At 30.0% G+C, this 20528-nt stretch overlaps 1 protein-coding gene across 8 annotated transcripts in view; it reads right to left on the bottom strand.

The window, feature by feature from the left end:
• The window catches only part of LOC111026915 (neuropeptide CCHamide-1 receptor-like), a 144388-nt gene that overhangs the window by 19750 nt on the left and 104110 nt on the right, over positions 1–20528 (bottom strand). For 7 of the 8 annotated variants that reach the window (XM_022305106.1, XM_022305102.1, XM_022305100.1 and 4 more), the window contains 2 exons: positions 18404–18859; positions 8651–9154 (listed from right to left, as the gene is read on the bottom strand). In XM_022305106.1, the coding sequence (XP_022160798.1) occupies positions 8651–9154; positions 18404–18859 (960 nt within the window). Of the gene's footprint in view, positions 1–416; positions 3833–8650; positions 9155–18403; positions 18860–20528 lie in introns of those variants that run through there. The other variant, XM_022305103.1, reaches the window with a different exon arrangement.

The raw sequence follows: 20528 nt of genomic DNA, 5'->3' as shown, positions 1-20528 counted from the left end.
TAATATATTATTATTATTATATAATATAATGTATGTGTATATACATATAAAACAATTATATTTATGTCATCCAATAATAATTACTAACTACTATGATCATTAACAAGCTTATAATAATTATTCTAAAATATTAATAGGACTTTTAACTTTAATTTATTAATATAATTACATATTTCACAATAAATTTAATTAAATAATCTTAACTACTTACATAGTATTTTATAAAAAAAGACTAAATTTTAAATTGTAAGAAATCATACATGACCAAACTGTCCAAATTAAAATACAATTACTGATATGATGCTCGCAATAAATAATATGAAAACACGTATAACTTAGAATTAGATTTTTACCTTTAAGGTCGACGATACAAAATAATATAATAAATAGAGCAAGGACTTTCGATCATTGGTAAATTTTTTCTGGTTTTTTTTATTGAATTTTATCATCAATTCATAAGTGTATTATCAAAGTAGATAATACATCAAACACTCGAATAACGAAGTTAATAAATAGGTATTCAACTATTTTTATTGTATATTTTTTAATATTTCACACATTTAGAGGATATCCATATCATTATGACTTAGAAGTTATAATTTAATTTAAGGATGTTTTTTGAAATTAATATTTTTAAATTGTGTACCTACTTAGATGAAAGTTTTGCGAAAGCAGAAAACAATAAAGAACTAATAATTAATAATTAACTAAAAATTTACAGAAGTTAATAAAAATCTTAACTACCTACCTGGACTATATCATGGAAGTTTTCGCAATTAATATAAATTATAATTTACGGAACATGAAAAATATGGTCCAGATCATACAATCATTTTCTATTCTTAAAAACTCAATTGTATATGTATTGCAAAAAAATATTTTTCATATAGTTTTATTTAAAAATAAATATTGTGGTTTAAAAAGTAAATTTAAAATATTTGAATGATATCGTACGACCATATGATAAACTATGAATCTTAAAAAATGCCAAGAAATTTAGTTTAGTTAAAACGTTTTATGTCGTACCTAACTTAATTATATATATCATCAAAAGTGAGATTATAAATTATAAAATACATGGTTTTAAAAATATGCTTTAATTTTGTGAATTCTAAAACGTATACCTTTAGGAATTTCACAGGTATTTTTTTTTTGTATTTTTGTTTTTATACTTAATTTCATTGTTTTTAATATCATATTTGTGTAAACATTTAGGTATGTGACCCTTTGCATAATAAATTAGAATACCCGAATCCATAACTCACGATGATTATAATCAATAATTCTATACACGTATTGTAGGTTTAGTAATAAATGAGATTTGTTTTGAAATCGGTGGGAGTGTAATTTTAGTTCACTTCTATTAAGCTTAGTCTCACGTAGATTATGCATAACATTGCACAAATTATACGGTGCCGCTGAATATTGAATGACAAAATATATTAAATGCATAGGTACGAGTGTTTATAGACAAAATTAATAATATTTATATTCGTTTAACAAGGAAATGAACACCTATGGGATATGGTAAACGTGGTAACCTTGGTCCACGGTTGAACGTCGTATATTATGTTCTGAAATAATGTTCTTGTCTGTGACCGAAAAAAAAATGGAATAAAAATGAAACACGCTCGTCAATATCAAGTGATAGAAGTATTAAAATCTTTTCGTCTTGAAATGTGTAAAATGTCTCCATACATGTCTTATTATAATATTATATATATAATATATATAAAGAATATATTATAAGACCCATCGGGAAATTTGGGATACAATGAGTGTCACTTAAAGGGGTTCGCCTAGAAATGATTTGTCAACACATGCTTGAAAATCATTCAGGATGCTCGTTTCCATTATTATTTCTTTCGTGAAAAAGCAAACGTCAGATTTTACATTTTGTTTGTCACCATTAAAATGTTTCAATATAGGAATAATAGCAAAATAGTTTGCTTAGGATAAGAGTATGCGGGCTATATAGCAGTTAAACGGCGGGAAAAACTAGGTTAAATTTCAAACCGTGTACATTCTAAAATTTGAGTACCAAACACTACAATACTATGACTGTATTTTTAATTTTGATTTTAAGTATTGAATTGGATAAGGAATACTTTTTTTGTGCAAATATGAAATCAAGTTGCAGCAGTAGGGAATTACCACACTCGAGTTTAAAATAGTGTAATTTTTTTTTGTAAGCTAGGGTGAATGGGAATATTAAGATATTTTGCCACAGGCGTCATATTATGTATTCATCGTCTGACCAACGAGTTAAAAATAATTGTTGGTAACCATAGTAAAGAAAAAAAAAGTACAAACTTAATTGAGCACATACGTAACACTATCGTAGGTAGTAAAGTAATAACTATTCTTAACAGAGAGTTATATAAAGCAATATTTGTACATAATTACATTTATTTATTATACTTCAATAAGCGTACAGTATACATCATGCATTTGAATTTTTAGGCGTCGGGGGGTTGCAAGCCATAATTATTTGGTATAAAAACAAAGTCATTTTTTGACAATCATACTGATTATCCAACTAATTAAATGATAACAATTCTGAAATCATATTAATCCCTCATAAAAATTACATGAGATAGAATTCCCCACTGTATGATATCTACATTTTTAATCTATCCTAAATTAGGTTATAAAATCATACAATTTCAGAAATTAAAACTTTTATTAAATTATGACATTAAAATCGTGATGACCCATTTTAAACTAACATTTAAAACAAATTAAAATCTATTTTCTCTATTTGCTGCTCAACAGAACGATGATTTATAAAAATTACAAAAGTAGTAGTGTCAGTGAAAAAAAAACAGTGTTACTCGACAAGTGTCGCATTCACCATTATTATCATTAACGTGTTCCTTTGAAAAATCGATCGTTCGCAACCCCCAAATATTTAATATTATATTATTACATAAAGGTCAACATATTCCAAGATAAAATTATATTTATGGCCTACCTACATATCAATAACAGTAAAATATACAATATTGGAGCAATATAAATGTTCAACCATTAAATATAGGTACATACCGCATAATCATAAAACACATGCAGCTGTATAACCTTGGTGTACCTAAATTAATATACAGGGTGTTTCACGAAGCATGGTCATACTCATTTTACATTATTTATCACAATGCGTTTATTCAAGTATTGATTTTCAGAATTTTTAAGTTTATCGAGAACTATACTGTGAAACATTGGAGTTTTGTATTGGCACTATATTTTAATTTTTAGTATTTCGCGTGGGTTCAGAGTACCTACTCCATCACGCAGGTTAACATTTTCCTTGGTTTAACATTATAATATTTTTTTTTTTTAAGTTTATTCATTTTAAATTAAAAATTTATATTTTAAATAAATATAAATAAGTAAATAAAAATACGTTTACATTTTTTTTTCAAATTTAATAAAATGACACATGAATAGAAATTAGTAAAAATCTCATCATTTTTACATCACCCAAAAATATATTAAAACATGATTCAAAATTAGTGCTGTAATAATTTACCCAAGTGACCTTCTGAAGATTAAGAGTGTCCTAAGTTCCAAACTTTTTTTATTCATTCGAGGACTTTTTTACTGTAAATTATTATGCAGATGGTTTTTTGGAAAATGTTTGAGTATTTAAATCAAAATTCAAATGAGTAGTTTGTGTTAAATTCATTATAAAGGAAAAAACAGGATGATCATGCTTGGTAATTCTCACTGTATATTTCATACATATTTGTATCAGCATTTTCGGAATTGAAATGTTGTAATATGCCAACAATAATGACGTCGTTTCGTCGTTAAATGATCGTCATGACATTTTCTATTTGTAAAAACATAAAATCGTAAAAAATAATTATTTATTATTGAAATGTGCATATTAAGATATAACAGTAGAGATTATGGCCAAAATCTAATGATAATGATACAATTATACGAGTAAATAGATTACAAGTCTACAAGACATATTAGAAATATAAGTAATGCGATAGATATTAATTAATAACGCTGATATAATTTTGATTTAAGTCCATTTGTATTTTAAGACAGTAAACGTATACGTTATGTATTACTGATTATGTACAAGGTATTCTGGCTCGTTAAAGTATAATATTGTTAATATTACGCCTATCATATTTATTTTATCTCGTGACTTTTAGGCAATATTTCAAAATTATACAGTTCCCCGATTATAACTCGCGAAAAAAACTCAAAATGATCATCGAAAATGAACGTTTGTAGAATATATAGGTATCTACCTACTCAGAAAAATAATTTGTAATTTAAATGGTAACGAGAAAATAAAATGAATTAAACAATTTTCACAAAAGTCGTAACCCCTAAATTATGTAAATTTAAATGTTACACAAAATACACGCAGTGCTAGCTATATTTCTTGGCGCAATTATTTATTTATATGTAAATGTTAATCACTGATACAGTTAGCCGGCTGAAAGGCTGAAATGTTCTGCGAAAGAATATGCACATTATAATAATACGGATCTGTAGAAATGGACAGAAAGGTAGTAAATTGAAAAAAAAGCCCATTATAAAATAAATTCGTAAAATACATTGGCTATCAGAATGAAAACGAATTTGCAGAGTAAGCTGTGAGCACTGTTTCTGTTTTTTGAACGAGACACGAATATTATTTTCCGCGTCGTTAACTTTTACTGCAGTCGAATTCAGATATTTTACACTTTTATCAATACCATCATTCCGGTTTTTGACAGAATTTCGATCACTATTAGATTATTATCATTACGGATGTATTTTTTTTTGTTTAGAGGTGCCCGAACTCACAGCAAAATGACACGAAAAGGTGAGAGTACACATATATTATTGTGTGTCAAAAACGTGTTATTATTTTTGACAGAAAAATTGTATCGTTTAATCCAAATTTATAGATTGGTTATATTATACACTGCAATAGGTTGGTACATTATTTTACCCTAAGGTTAGTTCACTTATTAAATTTGTTAATGTTTGCGTTGCAATTAATTATAAAATTAAATACCTAATTTTGGTAGATAAAACATCAACATAAACACCAACAAAATAACTCAGGAGAAGGACAAAAAAAGTTATTTTTGTATACACTGGTGTTGTAACCACATTTGGTATTAAATTATTTTAAAAGTTTATCAATTATTAATATTATTTGTTATTTATTTATTTTATATTAAAATTATTAGTTTATTATTATTAATCTCTTAAATAAATAAACAAAAACACTCGAAAAAGTAATCTTATGATATTTATGTATTATGAATGAGTACAAAGTAATGAAAAGGTTGAATAATCTCACGGATGGTTTGAACTTATAAAATTCAAAATTAATAGGTACACACGTTTGAATCTGATTTCGCTAAAGCTAACATGACCCGCATTTAAACATTCAAACCAGGGCTTGCATTAAAAAAAAAAAAATGTTATAAATGTTAAAATCATTTAGTAAGTTTTACAATATTGTGGGTGAGAATATCGTTTAAGCAGGAATTTATAAATATTAAATATAATAATATAAATATAAATATTCAACATTTGACAACAATTAGACAAACACTGACGAGTGACGACTGAACAAATCTGAACAAACTGAACACTGAACACAATAGTTGAATAACTTGAATGGTATAAATTTCGACCATATGAGTACAGATAGTACAGTACAATATTATTAGAGTATCACTATTATTAGCTATTGGTGATTAAATTATTCTATTAATACCTTCTTATTAAGTTATAAAATAATATCTAAAACGGGATCTCCCGGATAGGCCGGATAAGGAATAAAATTAATTCTAGGACTGAATAAATAATTGAATACTACTAAGTATTATTAAATAATTGGAAATTAATTATTTCGTTTAATGGAACACGATATATACCGTTTTGCGTTATGTTTTGTTTAATGATATATCATATATTTTGTTAAACATTACGTTTTGTTTTGTGTTATTTATTTATTTATGTTTATCGTTTTTCGTTATAATTACGTTTACAAATTTCAATCGTTTTTTATCAAATATAACGTGTGCAAGCCCTGATTCCAAACGCAATATTAATATTATTATTGTATTATCACGAATCGCGTGTATTTCGTTTATTCTAAACATGACGTAATAGTGAGTTATAAACTGTTTAATAGGACAACCGAAGTAAAATTGCAAGTATCAAAGGCTCTCTGGTAAAAGTATTACCTATAATGTAGTCAATATAAACATAATAATATACATATTGCGTGTATTAAAAATACACACAAATAATCACTATTAGACACAAGAAATTAAGTATTTACAACACTTTTATGAGAACAAATATCCCATGTGCAACAGAGATGTTTGGAGGCCAGATGAAAAAACTATGAAACGAGTTACGGAAGGGATAACTGTGAGGAAAAGACTCAGGAAAACCCTGAACCAAATGGAAGGACGAGGTAAGAAAAGATTTAAGAATAATTCATGAAAATATGCAAATAGAGGATGCGAATGGTAGGGATGGATGGAATGGAATAGTGGTTGCAGCGATGGATTTACATGGTCCGCTAAGCTGTTAAGAAGAAGAAGAAGAGTAAGTTATTAAAAAAACAATCTTAAAAGTTATAAGACTTGTCCCAATTATATTTTTGTTGTAAATAATATACAACTAATCGAAAATCCATGGTAGGATTTAGCCTTATGTCTACTGGTATTTTAAAACAATATTTCAATTATTTTGATGCGATCGTCCGTGGCACAACTTATCACGATGATGACACAGATGTTTATATTTATATATATAAATGTGAAATTATTGTTTTACTAACGGCTAAATACTGAAACTACTGGACCGATTTCAATAAAAGTTGTATCAATAAATTCCTGGAGACTATGTGGATATTTTAAGCTTCTTTTTTCATCCCTAAAGGTTACTATAGGGTGGCTAACACATACATTTTTTTTTGGCTTAAATAAAATGTTTTGTTTGTAGGATATGAGTTGAGTTCAACTGTATTCAAACACTGTAGTATTTAAAATTACTGACTTATTAGACTATTTTTGTTATTGTCATCTATTCTTCAAATGTACAAATATGTTATTTCCATTAGCAATAAGTTAAGATGACTTAATGTCAGGAAAATTAAAATAAAGAATAATAAAAAAAAGTTTGTAGTATATTAGGTCGCCATTGATTATAGAAATATAAGATTATATTATATACAAATTAATACACCTATGTTTCTAGATTGTACCGGGTGATTCATTTAAAGCAAGACACTCATAATTTAAATAACTATCAACGTTTTTTAAGTACGAATAATTTTTTCACATAATGAAGTCGTCAGAAACAACATTTTTCTGAAAAAATCTATTTATTATTATTCTTAAAAATGTTTTAATGACAACACGAATTTTTAATTCCTTATTTCACAGAAGAATACAATTTGGAGTACTTTGATTCATAAAAACCGAATTTTGAACTAGTAGTTTTTATGAATTATAAGTAAAGTAATTAGAAGCTAAAGTTTAGATGAGTGGAGTGGAATGGTAGAGGGGTAAACCACAAAATGTTTGTCCATTACTCCTTTCGTCTTAACTTTAAGTAGGTACTTATAACAATAATCTTGCTTTATCTAAATTTAATTTTTATTGAAATACACTGAATAATATCCAGCTTCGGAATATTAAATTAATAATATATGTTGTCATTCGAAAGAGTTATAAAACTTTAGTTGTTTTCTGAAATAAAACTGCCCTGCGTTAAATGGATCACCCTGTAAAATCAAAATTTATTTGACTGACTTTGATACGAACATAAAATGTTCATAGAGATCCCAAATAACTTTAGAGAATTGTAGATTGAATCATGTTCAAAAATATACTAAGAACTATTTCACCTATATTAAATCCTCCACAGACAGATCTGCCCATTTCGGTTGAATTAGTTTACTAAGTGAGATACACCGATGCCGTTTTTACAGTGAACTGAGGATGAACATTAAAACCGAGATTCACGTTATAACTTCAAACTTTATGTTTGTTCATTTTTTTTCCAGTGCGAAGGTGGGTAGGGGGTATACAACTAATATTATTATATACGTACCTACCTAATATATAAATAGATATCCAAACGGTGATAAAGTAGCTACTTCTAAATATAATTAATTAAACCATTCGAATCTATCTGTATCACTTTTGAGTCTTGATTTATCAGGATTTATATAGATAGTAAAAATTATTGTTGTTTATTAGAAACATCGAAAATCAATTTGAAAAGTTATAAAAAAAATTATTTGGATATTACATTTATAATTTATAAGTCTAAATGGAACAGTATGGCGTGATTGCCTTAATGCAAACGACTATATAATTATGATCTTATTCGAGCTTATCGATATGAATGTATTATCAACATGTATGTTTAAGGGTGATATAGGATATTATTATTTTAACAAAGTCAGGCACCTCGTTGTTGCAAGATTGTTTTCAGTTACAGAATTGTTAAAAGTCGGAGAGGGTGGTTTTGAATTGAACATCATAAATCACTGGACAGTGCACACAAATTGTAAGTAAGACACGCGGTCATACCTATCGTTTTTAATGTCTTTGCAATAAGGTCTACCTATAATACAAAACTCTACAGCCTATCAACATCATACCTATATGATGGTGTTGGCGTCGTTGAGCCCGGCACAGATGAGCACCGTCGTGGTGGCTGTGGTGGTGGTGATGTTTGTGTCCCCGGCCCGTTTGGTGAAAGTGCTCATCTGCACGTTGGCTATGGTGGTCGAATCGTTGATGGTGATCCTGTCCTTCTCCCGGGTGCCGTTTTTCCGGCGCATGTAGCCATTCTTGGATTCAGTGACCGTACCTCCTTGGGGCTTGACGATCCACCAGAACAGCTGCCTGTCGAAGTGCTTGCGAAAAGTGCCACTGACCAGGTAGAGCGCGATGGGATTGATGCACGAGTTGCTGTAGCACAGGCAGAAGCCGGCGATGCGCAACACGTGCCAGAATAAGTTGTAATCGTCCTCGGACTTGGGGTTCAGGTAGAACCACAACATGAACACGTGATAGGGCAGGAAGCACACAGCGAACACCAGCACGAACGCTAGCACGGTCTTGGCCACTTTCTTCCGGGCCCGGACTTGACGCATCTGTCCCTGAAAAGCGAGCGAATCGAAACAAACGATATAGTGTGTATAGTAAAAAATATAGTCAATTATTCACTATTTTTTTTAAAATGAAAACAGAAAACCGATTAGGTTGAAAGTTTTTCAACATGTTTACAGACGAAAACTTTAATATTTTGTGTTATATTTTTTTTTAGGTTTATTTGTATCGAGTGCAATATTACACCACTAATTTGATTCGCGTAGACATCATATAAGATTTGTGTAATTCATTCTTATACATTATTCTAAAAAATAATACTATACAGCAGTAAACCACAACCATATATGAAATGTATAGTTCAAACTTCAAATTGTTTTTACAAGTCTCATAATAATATTATGTTATCACCATTTAATTTACGAAATCAACAATAGAAAGTATTTTTTTTATTTGCCCATAAAGTTGAAAGAAAACAAATCGACTATGTTAGAGAATAAAATAATGTAATAAATTATGTTATCTAATAGAAAACATTCATGAAGCAGGAAAAAGGTATCATACTAACAATCTTTGTATTCATATTATTTTACATTATTACCACATTATATTTTTTGCACGTACCATTATATAATAATCAATTTATAAAATTAATATAAAGATATCAATCAACTTTTGAAACTTATTGTATATGTACATACATTTTTTTATTTGTTTAGAGTAAATAAAATATACGTGTAAGGTTCAGAACCTATCGGAAACATCGGGTAGATTCGACAGAAAAATATTGAATTCAGTTAGTACAGTTTAAGATCATTTTAAGTACTATTTTATATTCTATCAAATTAACATTAACATTGAGTAATGAAATAGCGTACATTACATTAGTTTTGTGTGAATTCGAAGTACTATATAACTATATCTACTATTATCTTCTAGAATAATTAATGTATCATTTATTCATTTGTGAATGGTAGGTTTTATTAGTTATGTTTATTTTCATTTCATATTTTATTCATTTATTGTTCATAGCGTATGTCAAGAACAATCGAACAATTGCAAACGAACGTCAACACTTTGGCATAATAATTTTGCGGAATCAATAAAGTTGTTCTATTAAGTTGTGATTGTCAAAAAATGTTTAAAACAATAATCCTTTGGCTTACGATTTTCGTTAGTTATTTATTTAAAAAATCTCAACAATCACTATAAGTTATACGGTGGTTTGTTTTAAACGCATTAAATGTAATTCACAAAATAACGATTTTTGTTCTGAATGCAAATAAATAACAACGGGACCGGTAGTATATATTATATATCTACCTACTTACAGCATCCATTACGTGATTGTGTATACTGTTTGAATTTAGATAGGAAAAAAATGTGTTCTCTTTACCGAAGAATTTTGATGTAAGAAAAACATGTTGTGCAAATGCGATTTATTGTATACAAGAATAATATTTGATCTGTAATATGCTAAAAGATGGCAACTATAGCTTGAAATATATAGCTATATGTTTATACCTATGTTGATGAGATTTGTAAATAAATTTAACATTGTAGTTTCACAACAAATGATTGTATCGTTATATTTTCCTAGAAAAATATTTATGGCTAATTCGTTGGGAACTAATATGTTCGTGTTTTCGTATTTTTCGTATTGTATATCGGGGAGCTTTACTCACGACAAATACGTATTAAGAGACAATCACCAATCCCAGGAAAGATTAGACCATTTTTTTCAATTGTTGATTGTTATCCAGGATAATTGAATTGTTACGAGATGTGAAATAAATACCTATAGGATTTACTGAGATTGAGAAACGATGAAAAATTTATCAGGGAAATCCGAAAATTCCGATAAAATAATAAACGCAGATTTATTCACACACACACACACACACACACACGCACACACACACATTGTTTAATAATATATTATTTTTTATAGCATCGACAATAAATACTATTTTACGGGTCCCGAAATCCCAGGTCCAAATACGTATAGATAAATAAACATTTCTTGGAATAACGAATGCTGGTATTTGTTTTGTTATAATTGTATATAGATACCTGGCATACTGGAATTCACATTTTTTTTTCGGAACAATAACATTGTTTGTATAATGTGAAATACAAAAATACATGTTAACTGACAACAATATGGTTTGGTGATTTTCTATTGCATGTATACAGCCAGGGTCGGTTCACTTGGCATGCTCTTCTACTCGTTTGTTTGCTCCATGCTGTACACATTGACCCTTAATCCGGCTATGCACACTGTATTACGGTTCAACTACAGCAGTATAATATTTAGTGCAATATGCCGAAGACACCACCCGACACACACACGGCGTGTCTCATAATAATATAAGTCGCACAATTGTCTCGGGATCGCATGCACACGTGCTAACCGTTTACCAATTTCGAGTAATGTGTACGGTCAACAGTATAATATAGGTACCCCCCAAAGGGCAATCGATTACAAATGGACCCCGTAGCGTCTATTGTTCTAATATTTGATCGAGATAATACGTCCTTTATTGCTTGCGTCGCGTCGTTGCCCGTGAATGTTCCTCAGCGGGACGTTATACTGCATGTTATTGGGATTCGACGTTTGAAATGCGTGAAATATGTAATAAAATCGTATACACTATAGCACTCGCGTGTATCGACTTCTGCATTTTATGGCGTAATATTATACGGTAAACTCAATATAATATATATTTGGACGAATCCAGTCATCCCGACCATTGTGTGACACATAATCAATTGGCCGAAAAAAAAAAACTCAAAACACAATACATATTATTACTGTTATAGCTGCTAACATGAAAGTATAATATTATTTTGTTCTCTGGTCAGATCGAATAAAACATAACTGTTCATTTTTTTTATTTGTTAATAAGTGGATTTTTTTTCCGTGTAGGATTAGTGTCAACCGCGTATAACTCTTCGACGTTTACAACTGGTGATTAAAATCGACCTGATAAAAATAGGTACTTTGGTACTTCAAAAAGGAATTTCCGAACATACTCGACTTGAGGTATCGGTGGTATTCACGTACCATAGACTGTTAACTACCGGCAGATAAAAAACAAAATCGTAAAATAAATGTTTACCGAAAATATACGCAGAAGCATGTGCAGTGATGTTGTTTTAAACTTTAACCAAGTACCTACCCAATTAAAATGGTTTTGGAAATCATCAGTTTACACCAAGGAGCAAACATATCACAATGTTTTCACTATTACAAAAACTATCAAATCAGCACAAACTTTGTAATTCAATTCAAATACCATAAACGCAATATTTTTCGTTCATAACGCAAGTGTGTAGCTCATGATTGTGCGAGTGTGTTACACACTTTTAAGATATATAAACCGTACACGATTGACGAGATTGAATTACGGGATGTAGCTACTCGTACCTATAGTCGTATACCTACTAAATGATGTATTTTTCGGCTTAATGTGCTTATAACTTATAGCATTTTGTTGGACAAGCATCTTGAAATTTGTTTTATAGATTAAGTATGTGTCTTCGAGATAGGTAGCGAAATTTAGGTCAAAATTTCGTATTGTATTTATCATTCTATTGATCCGTTTGTTTACCAACAACTTCATAATTTCTCCTTTGAAAATTGGATTAATATTTGAAATTGTATGATTAATGTGAATAGAAAAATAATTGATAATCATAAATAACTTACATAGAATTAATAGAAGATTTTGAAAACTTTAAAAGTTTTCTTCAACTGGGATTTGTGGTCAAACAGAAACCATAACAGGTATACATATATTTGTATTCATCTGATAGTGTATAAATACTCAACGTACGTAATGATATATATATATATACAGTGAAACCTCTCTTAACGGACACCTCTAATTAGCGGACACCTCTCAATAACGGACAAAATTTCCGGTCCCGGCATAGTCCCGTTGAAAATAATAGATAATGCTCCTCTAAATAGCGGACACCTCTGAATAACGGACGCGGACAGATTAGGTAGTCCGAAGTGTTTAAATATATCTAAATAACGGACAGCTGTCCAAGAAATACAAACTTATTGTGTAGGTATAGGTACAATACAATATGTAATATACAATATATTTTACCGATAAAGACATTTCAGTCTAATTTTGAGGCAATTGCAATACAAGAAAAAAAACAAACTAAAATTTCAGATTTTTTTTTTCAATAAGTAATTTTGTATAACATATTTTATTACGTCTAATTATAATAAATTATGTAATGATAAATAAATGTTTAAAAAGTCAATAAAATTTAAATTTTCAGACATAAATACATACATATTATTTTATCAATTTTTCCCAATAGCGGACACCTCTCAATAGCGGACAATTTGGTCGGTCCCGTGAGTGTCTGCTATTCAGAGGTTTTACTGTATTATATTCATTATGATATTTGAATCTCTTTTAATAACTTAAATTGCATGCTACGTTGATATGATAGTCTGGTATAATGTCTGATTCATGGAGACATAAAACAAAATTAAGCTAAATGTTAAATTATAAGTTATGCTTTGGTAAAAATATTTTTTCTACTCTTTTCGTGTTTTAAAAGGATTTGTCCGATTGTATACTATGCAATTATATATCTATATATTTCCATACTTAAATTTAAAATGTTGTTTCTATCATCAGTCCTAACTCCAAAGTTTGCGAATGTGATATTAGATAATATATTTGTGTATTACTTTAGTTGTATTCTTATGTATTGTTATTTATTTCAAAATGTACCTATATATAATACAAATTTTTTTTGGGCTTATTTACACAAAACAAATTAAACAGTGGCAAAGAAAAATGTAAAGCGTTCCTACATTCTATACATCGGATGCAACCATATCAAGCAGTAGAGTTCTTAGCAGTCGTATCACTTGTACAGAAACTTCATATTAATATGATAGTTATACCTAAGTGTTTAAGCTATTTCAGGATTAAATGTTTCGTGGAAGCGCTAATAAAACAGTGGTTTTGGAAAAATTTATAAAATACATATAATTTAATGACTCTTGACCGACGGTTAGGAGATCTAAACTAGGTAAAATTATAATTAATCTGAAATAAAGCTGAGCGGTCGTCGGAGTATATACAATATACATACACAAGTGCGCAAGGACGGATTTTTGAATTTATGTGCAGTCGGCAGCAGCTGGTTTAATCTGTGCTATTAAAGTTTATAGACTACGAGGATACCAAATTCTGGACCGGGTCGGACCAAAAACAATTATCGTTATCTAGTAATATTCAACCACGCATGTTTCAGACAGTAGTATAAAAAATACTAGCCATTCGAGGTAGTTATTCAATTGCATTATTATTGGGTGATACGTATGAAGACCCTATCATAATGCGTAAATAGTGCCTACGGTAATATTTAATCAATTGAATGACCGTCGAAGAAGTTGACGGCAATTCAGAATCGCAACATAAAAATATAATATATCATCGGTAACACAAAAAAAAACCACAGCAAAATATCTGGGAAAAAATAATAACTATAAAATCACTTTTACGCTTCAATTGCACCTCGTAAAATGTTTGACGGATGCAATAATCGCATGTCATAAGAAAATAAATTCCACTATCATAAACCACGTTCCTATTTATTTTTATTTCCCTGTCACTAGTGAGTAGTAAAAGTTATTGGAATTTCGAGTTTCTGCTAACCAGCTTATCGCGGGACTGTGTACTGTCGAGTATACAGCCATTAGTGCATCAGGTGATTATCATAAAATCGACGACGTCAGATCTGTACGTCAGTGGATTTGTACAGCCCTTATCGATAGTCGTTTCTGAGGAATTTTAGAATCCAAATCTATGGCAAAAGTAGAACGGGTGCGAGGCAAATAAATGCAACACTCGTAAGTCTCAACAAATGATTTTGTCACCATTCGTCGGACGAATACTATGTTTGATGTAAATGATGTAATCATTCAAATATCGTGTTGATGCTCAGATAATGTTGATAATATTGGTGGTTTTTTCGCTTAAACTTTAAATTACGTTATTGACTTATTTTATTATCAGCGAATTCCTGGTGACCGGTATTAAAAATATTAAGGTGTGAGAAAAATCCGATCAAATAATTAACCACAAAAAAAGATCTTATAAGATCTGTGTATATATACACAATATTTTTAATAAGCCGTATACGTTTTATGCGCAGTTTTTATATTGTATCTTTAATATAGAATGGTTCGTTTAAAAACTTTTCCAGTCATGAAAATCTGTAGACAATATTATAAGTTTTTTATATCATTAAAAATTGAATGAAATAATAGTATATTATAAGGCTGACTTTCATCTGTCCACTCTTCACCTTGTCCGTGGAATTTCAGCTCGTTTTCCTAATCTTAATCTTCTGAAATTTCATCAGGTGAACTTTTTGCTCAAAATTTGAAACTACACAATTCATAATGCTATGATAATGTTATTATATTATTTTACAGTTCATATGATATAATTATCAAATTATTATTAGAATCAGTTTCTTGATTCTGATTAAAAATTATTAGAATAAGTAAATTTTTTATAGTTATACATTTATGGTTACTTACTTAAATCTAATTTAATTTCTGAATAAACGATAAATTAACCAAACATTTTTTTAGAATTATTGTATTTTTTGATTTTACCATTAATTTGTTTGATACTTAATTATTGATCTAAATGTATAAAAATTATAAATTGATTTCAAATCAAATCCAAAACTGATTCTAAATAATTAGTTGACAGTATTATAAATATTATAATATAAAACAAAAATTAAAAAACTTGAGGACTAAATCACTATTGAATTTGAGTAGGTTAATATGATAAGAACATGTGTTCTATTATTCTTACAGTATTGCTGATATAAAATACCTAATTGGTAAAAATATTAAGAAATAATTGTCCTAGAAAAATTGTTAAATTATGTGTTTCAGATTTTCACAATTCTGAATTCACGCTGTAAAAAATGTACAATATTACATTTTACAAAAATGTTTGTACAATATTGATTCAATATCGGCAACATATTTAATATTTATCTTAGTTTATAATTATTATTATTAATAATAAGTCTTCAGATTCTTTACTATATCATTACATTACTATAACTATTATTATTTGACTGAATCTATCAAAAACCATTAAGTTACGCCATCTTAAAATAATACACAACATCAATATAAATTGCCAACTAAGTTTAAAAAAAGCCTCTGTTACTGATAAATCTATTACGGTGCGGGCTGTTGTTATTCAAATATTTATGGGTCGTCGTAAAATAAAATCACGTTTTATGGTATTAAATGTTTTATTTTGCATATTTTTACATATTTTTAAGAGTTTTGAGCATATTTTTAAAATTATAGTTGTTTATGCCGGAAAAATGGGAAAAATTTGATAAAATAGTAATTAATAAAATACACGGTAGGAAGCTACAAGCGCTTCAAGATGACAATTCAATTTGAAAAAATAGAGGTTATTTCCATAGGTGCTGTAGTATTTATAATAACAATAGCATCGATCCTCATTACCACTCACCCATCCAACAACCCAAAAAAAATCTATCAAAACGGCCTTTGACTTCTGTAATTATAATAGCCATCTGACATTTAAGATAAGTTTTAGACATTTCGCAGTCGGGAAAAAATATTGATAAAAATAAAAATGGCATGCGAAAGGAATGCTATACACAACTGAACGAAACGGGTTAGCTCATTAATACACCGGTGGTACTTCTATTCAAGTCCTTTGGAATTGTCTCAACAATTCCTGTCTCTCACTGATATCCAATTTTAGAGTAGTAAAATAATTAAAAATTTGTGCGATGCGAGGAATTAACTGAGAATTCTCGGATTTGTTTTCCGGCGAGTTTTTGTGTAGGTCCAAACTATGGTTGTGTTCCATTTCAAATCATTCTGGATGATTTTGCTTTATTTTGGCTTCCATGCTATGATATTTGTTTATATTATTTTTATTTTTATTATTATTTATGAATTAAGTTCTATACAAAAAATGTGTATTAACGTTAACTACCGTTAAAAACCACTATCTAACCATTACATAATATTATATTACAATTGAAATTACATTTTTATCTCAATATTAATAGCATTCTTGTAATGCATAACGTTGAAACGTCAAAAAGTGGCTAATCTAAACTTGTAGGTAGACAACCATGTCATAGACTATAATTTCATTTAAATTTCATTCGGCAGTTGTATATTTTTTTTAGGATCGTTCCTTAGTTCATGAATAAAATCAAAAATAATTATATTTTGGTTTATTGGATGAACTCAAAATCTATTTTGTCTTTCATTTTCTATATCCAAAAGCTCCGAAAATTGTCACAACAAAATATACATTTCAACTGGTTTATCCATATTTAGAATTGGGAGAAAACTGAACAAAAACACTTGTCATTACAACTGATGATAATCATGTACTGTGGCTTGACGTGGTGCGTTGGCTGCTACCAGTCGCGGAATGGGACTGGGAGTAAGTAACGACCACAACTACTAGCTCCCAGATGGGTGACCGACCACCCGGGTTCGTAGTTGTTAAAAACCTTGCACACACATACACGTGTTTGCTACCTACCGTAACAACCCTAACAATCATAAAAACAACCTTCCGTACCAACCTTACCCCTACTATAGTTCATAACCCCTAGAACAGCTAATGGCCGTAGTTGCCGGGCTTAAGTTCAATGAAAAAAAAATAAAAAATCATGTACTGAAAAAATTTCAGAGATTTCAAAATGATTCAATGCGTTTATATCTGATATCTTTTGATGCGCATTAAAATGTTTCATTACATAATGTTTCAAAACAACATTTTGCAGCCGGTGCATTTCCAGCCTAATTCTTCTATTATCTAATATGCATAAATTATAAATACATAATATACAGATACCCTATAATTGCTGACATGTTAGTATACTAGTCACGAATCATCTTTACATTTTATTTAACAATAACGTGAATCATGTTTGTGAGCTTGCGGCCCACAACTAGTCAGATAGCTAATAACTTTGGAACTTGTACCTTGTAAGGATGTATTTTTATAGGTACCAGTGCTTTTTTAAAATATTTTATATATTTGTTTATCGCACGGTGTTAGCCGTCATTTAGGTATAGGTCTAAATGTTGCCAATCCAAACAGGATAAATGTTTTACGATATACTAATATCATATTGAAAGAATCCGTGGCTATCGGTCAGAAGTGATGGGAGACTTTACATATTTTTGGAATTTCTATATCCTACCCATCGGCGCTCACCTGGACTTCGCCTGGCATGTTCCTGGTGCTGTTGATGAGGTGCCGCGCCATCATGGCGTAGAAGCACGCGATGGCGGACAGCGGAACCACGTAGTAGACCAGGAACCGGACGACAACGACGAATCTCGGATAGGTAGGTCCCAGTTCATCGGGGTACGGATAGCACGCCTCGAACAGCGTCACGTTGTTCACCCGGAACTGCCGGACGTACGAGTTGGTGGCCGCGGGCACGGCGCACGCCACTGCCAGGCACCATATGGTCACTGCCACTGTGACGGTGAACTTGGTGGCCCGGCGGCCGCCCACGGAAGCGTGCAGCTTGCGCATCGGGTCCACGATGGCGAAGAACCGGTCGGCGCTCAGGGCGGTCAATGTGAACACTGTCACGCCGATCGATATGTCCTTGGTTGTCTCGGACACCTTGCAGATGGTCAACCCGAACGGCCACGACGGCACCTGCAGGACATGCAACGGTACACTAATATTATTATCGTCGCATGATACAGTAGACACAGACTTGGTGTTTTAAAATGATAATATGATCACAGATTATTTAAAACCAGATTGTGCACTTGTGATTTACTGATAACTCGAACCTACCTCAATGCAGTAGGATCACACATGAGAAATTAATTATTGTACAACATGTTTACTATAATTATTGCTCTAAGTAGTATGATAATGGTAGGGAATTTGGGGCGAGTGATATATATGCATACACACATCCACAGTTATCAATTAATAATTTCTCATAATACCAGTTTTTCTCTATTAGTGGTGATACTGTTGGGGATTTTATTTATTAAGATTCGTCGATAAGATATAGACAATTCAAAAAATAAGGATTTTAGTATTTCATGTATGTAAGTAGGTTATAAATTTTTGTAAAAACTATAAATTTTCAAGGCCATACTTGAGTAGACTAGTTGAAGATTTTTAATTAGTTTTCAAAATTAAAATTGTTTAAACCTAAGTCCCACAGTTTTGTCAAGCTTTTATAGCTTGCTGTACGTGATTATTGTTTCTGCTCTATCCATAATTAGCAACATACATTCTCTGAGCATTTAAGGATCTGCAAAATATATTCCAGTACTTCAGCCTGGATTTTTTTTTGGAGACGTAGGCTCCAATACTTTTTTTGCTAGGACTAAGATACTAAAGGGTTTAGTAAGTTTGATATGTCAGGAGGGGGATTAATTCCTATAGCCCCCTTGGTTACGGCACTGTAGAATTTTAAATATATACTTAATAGTATCTACCTAATCATTAATAAGTCGATTTGAACGTGTAGTTGTAATTTATATGTCTGTTATAGTGATATTATATAGCAGGGGTCACCAACAAATTTATATGCCGGTCCTTTTTGAAACTTACCAATCTTTCCGCGGTCCCAAACAGTTTTAATGGCTATTACGCATATTAATAAATACATTTTTTTTAAATTTGTATTTGTATGAATTACTTAAAATTTTTTTTGACGTAATATTTTATATGACACACTACTAGTTTCTATATTTATATAATAACAATCTAAAAACTACTCAAGATAAGGGTCCGTAAAAATATGATCCGCAGTTGGCAGCTGGTGACCCCTGTTGTAGAGTTACAAAAAGATTCTTTGTCGTTTTGTACTAATAAACTTGATAGTTAATATTAATTAATATGACTATATCTGTTCACTAGTACATGAATTATAATTTTTTCTTTTTATTATTATTTTATTTAAATACATTAACATACTGTTTATTTGAAACGTTCACTTATACAACATAAAATAAAATAATATAGATACCGCCTTTAAGCACTATTAACATTTAATAATTAATATTTCATTACTATAAATTATATTTAGTAATATGATGAACCCTGATTTTTTTTTGTACAAGCCCAACTAGGATCAAACTTGTATTCAATATTTGTATAAATTATTTGTATATAATAACTATACTTCAAGCCCAACATTTTATGAGCACTTATTAAAACTCATAACTTCTAGAACATCATTTTTCAAATAATAAGTTTAGGTACAGGTAAGATATAATTTATACAGGTACTTAAAATACATTATAACATACAGTACCTATTGGTTTATTTTTATCGCATTGCTGGGTAGGTATCTGGAAAA

This window comes from Myzus persicae, unplaced genomic scaffold (assembly GCF_001856785.1).
Source record: "Myzus persicae strain clone G006 unplaced genomic scaffold, MPER_G0061.0, whole genome shotgun sequence".
NCBI lineage: Eukaryota > Metazoa > Arthropoda > Insecta > Hemiptera > Aphididae > Myzus > Myzus persicae.
The sequence above is the reverse complement of the archived record's forward strand: the minus strand, read 5'-3'. Positions and strand labels throughout refer to the sequence as shown.